Source organism: Parus major, chromosome 4A (genome assembly GCF_001522545.3).
Source record: "Parus major isolate Abel chromosome 4A, Parus_major1.1, whole genome shotgun sequence".
Classification (NCBI taxonomy): Eukaryota; Metazoa; Chordata; class Aves; order Passeriformes; family Paridae; genus Parus; species Parus major.
In genome coordinates this window covers 18,540,471-18,543,920 of record NC_031772.1, presented here as the reverse complement: position 1 = coordinate 18,543,920, position 3,450 = coordinate 18,540,471, and the positions used below count along the sequence as shown (strand labels likewise).

General features: G+C 47.9%; 1 protein-coding gene across 11 annotated transcripts in view; it reads left to right on the top strand.

Moving 5' to 3' along the window:
- Window positions 1-3,450, top strand: part of ARHGEF9 (Cdc42 guanine nucleotide exchange factor 9) — a 204,617-nt gene that overhangs the window by 144,790 nt on the left and 56,377 nt on the right. For all 11 annotated transcript variants that reach the window (XM_015626398.3, XM_033514029.1, XM_015626405.3 and 8 more), the window contains one exon: window positions 3,214-3,405. In XM_015626398.3, the coding sequence (XP_015481884.1) occupies window positions 3,214-3,405 (192 nt within the window). The remainder of the gene's footprint in view (window positions 1-3,213; window positions 3,406-3,450) is intronic.

The window sequence follows — 3,450 nt, the reverse complement described above, 5'->3', positions numbered from 1 at the left end:
GGGAGCTGGCAAGGGCTGAGCCTGGGTTTGTCCCTGGGTGATTTGGGAACAAGCTGGAGTGTCTGAGGACTGTGTCTAATGGAGGAGCAGCATCTGTCAATATGTATTGACAGTTCTGAGAATTTCCTGCTGGATCTGATAATTCCTTTAGTTTGTATTAACCAAAAGTGCAATTTCCTGACCTTTATTCCATAGCTCTTTGACTAAAACATGATGAGGTTGAGATCCTTCAAGCAGTCCTCTTAATTAAAACCCAATGCCATCTACTTTTGAACTTGTGATTGAGGAAATTAGGTTGTAATTAAACCAATCAGTTACCCATGTCATCTGTGCCTTTCATGTTGGGTTCACAATTTCCCCTGGCTCAGGATGGCCCCCATTTGCCTTTTTTATGGTGAGACTCAGGGCAGAATGTTTCCACCGTGGGAAATGAAGAAGGGAACCAGCAAGCAGTGGACTTCAGCAACTGACCCCACAAATCCCCAACTTGCTTGTTGTTCATTAGGTTATAATTAACCTCTACAACCCCTTCAGTTCAGGATTAGTGCCCTGAGCTGAGCCCAGAGTGCAGAGCCTGTGGTGCTGGGTGTTTGGGAAGGTGGCAGAGTTTGAGCACTCTGTGTAGAGATGTCCTTATCACTGAGAGGCAGAAGTTTGTTAGCACTGAAGTCAAGGTCTGGGGATGGCTTTCAGCTCATCCCTCGCAGTGTTTAGGATTTAGTGAGCCTGTGCCCAGTCAATGTGGTGAAGGCCCCTGGGAGCTGTGCTTAGAGGAATGTCTTCCTCCCTCATCCTTGCTGCTTTTCTCTCGGCGAGGCAGAGCAGCCATCCAAAAAGCATCTATGACACTTTTCAAATATGGAAGAGCCTTGGGATTTCAATTTGGAAACAAATGAGCTTAATTTCAATGTGCTATTTTGGTCAGAGAGCTTTGCATTGGAGAAGGGAAGAACTGCAGGCACTTCTCCACATATTGTTTCTTTCCCTGCATTTGCACTTTCCTGTTGGAAATGAAATGAACCTTCACTTGCATCTCCAGCCATGTCACCGTGTCTCTGCCAGCTGGGATGCTCAGGAGCTGCAGACAGGTTCAGCTGCAGTGGGGGAACACTGCTTTACTGCCCCAATGATAAATCCCAGACAGGAGAGATCCAGAAAGCTCTTTCTCTGCTCTGTGTGATGCAGACAGGGATTGAGGGGATAAATCTTACCTGCAGGTAGAGCACCAGGAAATGATTCAGCTGAGCAGGGAGGAGGACTGAAATGGGCACTCTCATCTGTGCAGTGCTGGGCTGTGCTTGCTGGAGAGAGGCTCATTATACTCAGTGTAATCACAGCAATGCCTCTGCCTGGGGAGAGGATGGATGGATGGATGATGGATGATGGATGATGGATGGATGGATGATGGATGGATGATGGATGNTTATTTTATTTTATTTTATTTTATTTTATTTTTATTTTGGTTTATTTTATTTTATTTCATTTTATTTCATTTCATTATTATTTTATTTTATTTTATTTTATTTTATTTTATTTTATTTTATTTTATTATTATTTTATATTTATCTTTTATTTCATTTCCAGCATAAACCACTGCTCATGTTCATGGGGTGTTGCTCTGCCTCAGTGGACCCCAAACCCCTTCCAGAGCAGGGAAAGAGATGTTTTTCTAGCCAGCTTTTGGGCAGTTTTTCTGAACAAAAGACATTTATTTCAGCGTGCCAGGAGAGGTTTTCCATGCTGAATTCCTCTGTATTTGTTGGGCTTGGATCACCAGCTCCCTCCTTTCCCTCACAGCACCCCAGGGCTCAGCCAGGCCTCCCAGTGCTGATGGAAATCCTACAAAACCCTTTTGAATCCCCCAAATTTGCAGCATCATTAACATCCTGCTAAAGAAGCCATGGGTTTGGGTTTTTTGGGGGTTTTTTAGTTATTTTGGCCTTTACAACTCCCTGTGGGAGGGCAGAACGTGGGAGCTGCAAAAGGTGATTTAGCAGAACAGCTGCTGGTTGGGAAAGCAGGGAAGGAGCAGGGCCAGGCTTGGAGGTTTTTACTTTCCTAATTTACAGGAACACTGCCCTTTACAATCTGGGCAAAACCCAGTTTAAAGTGAATAATGGGAAAGCAGGAAAAACTATTAACACTGACAGGAAGCCTGAAGATCAGGTTAATGATGCTGCCTGGTTTCCTTGTACTCTGTGTGTGGACAGTTCCACTCCTCACAGGAAAAAGTATTTTTAGGTTTGAAAATCCCCAGGATTTGGGGACTTCAAACGCTGAGGAGAGAAGTTGCTTCATTTCCATCACAGCTGAGGTGGTCTGTGAAAGACAGAGGTATTTCTGTCAGCTCTAAGCTTTATTTAATGTTTGTTTATAAACTACCCTGAGCCCAATTTGAGTCAATCAGAGTTATTTTAAGCAGGTTTTGTGGGAAAAGGTAGCAGAAGGAGCCCTTGATCCTTATGGAGCACAGCCTGGTTCAGACACACAGGAGAGAGCTGGAATTTGCAATTTCCATGGATGTTTTTGATTTGCTGTTGGAAGGGAGCTTCAGTGTGCTGGAAACACAGAGATCCTTTTTCACTGCATTTTTGGAATTGTCAGTGCCCACTGCACCCATCCCAAGCTGCCCCCAGGTTTTAGGAGACTTGCTCAGGGGTGTCCATTCTGTGGGATTTGGGGGATCCCAGTCCTGGGATGCTGAGGATTTGCCTGAGCCTTTGTCCCTGTGAGCTGCTGAGAATGGAATGGAATGAAAAATGGAATCAGAGCTCTCACAAAGCCCCAGAAACACAGCCCAGAGCTGATGATGATGCACTTCAGATCCCTGAACCAGCCACATCTCCAGTCAGCCCCTGGGAAGGGTTGATCCCTGCTCCCAGAGGATCTTCCCGTTCAGAGGGGGCCCAGCAGGAGGTGGCAGGAGCTGGGACAGCAGTGTTTGCCACCAGTGGCTGCAGTTCTCCTGTTTCACTCGTGTCCATCTCAGTCTGGAGCTCTTGGAGCTCTCTGCTCACCCTGCCACAGCGTGATCTTACATTTGGGATGGAAGCAGCCAGCACTGGCAACCCCCTCCAGTGTGGGGCAGCGTGTGGGGCTGCTCACACCAGTATGGGACTGGGCAGCTTGTGCTGGGAGCTGTGGGGTCAGCAGGGCTGGATCCAGCAGAGCTGGCACTGCCAATAACCCCTTTGCTGTCCCCGTGTCCTGCAGCTGTGGGTGAACCAGGAGGATGGGGTGGAGGAGGGAACCAGCGAGGTGCAGAACGGGCACCTGGACCCCAGCGCCGACTGCCTGTGCCTGGGCAGGACCGTGCAGAACCGCGACCAGATGAGAGCCAACGTCATCAACGAGATCATGAGCACCGAGCGCCACTACATCAAACACCTCAAGGACATCTGTGAGGTACCTGGGGGGCTGGGGCTGCCCTGGGACTGTCCCCATGGCATC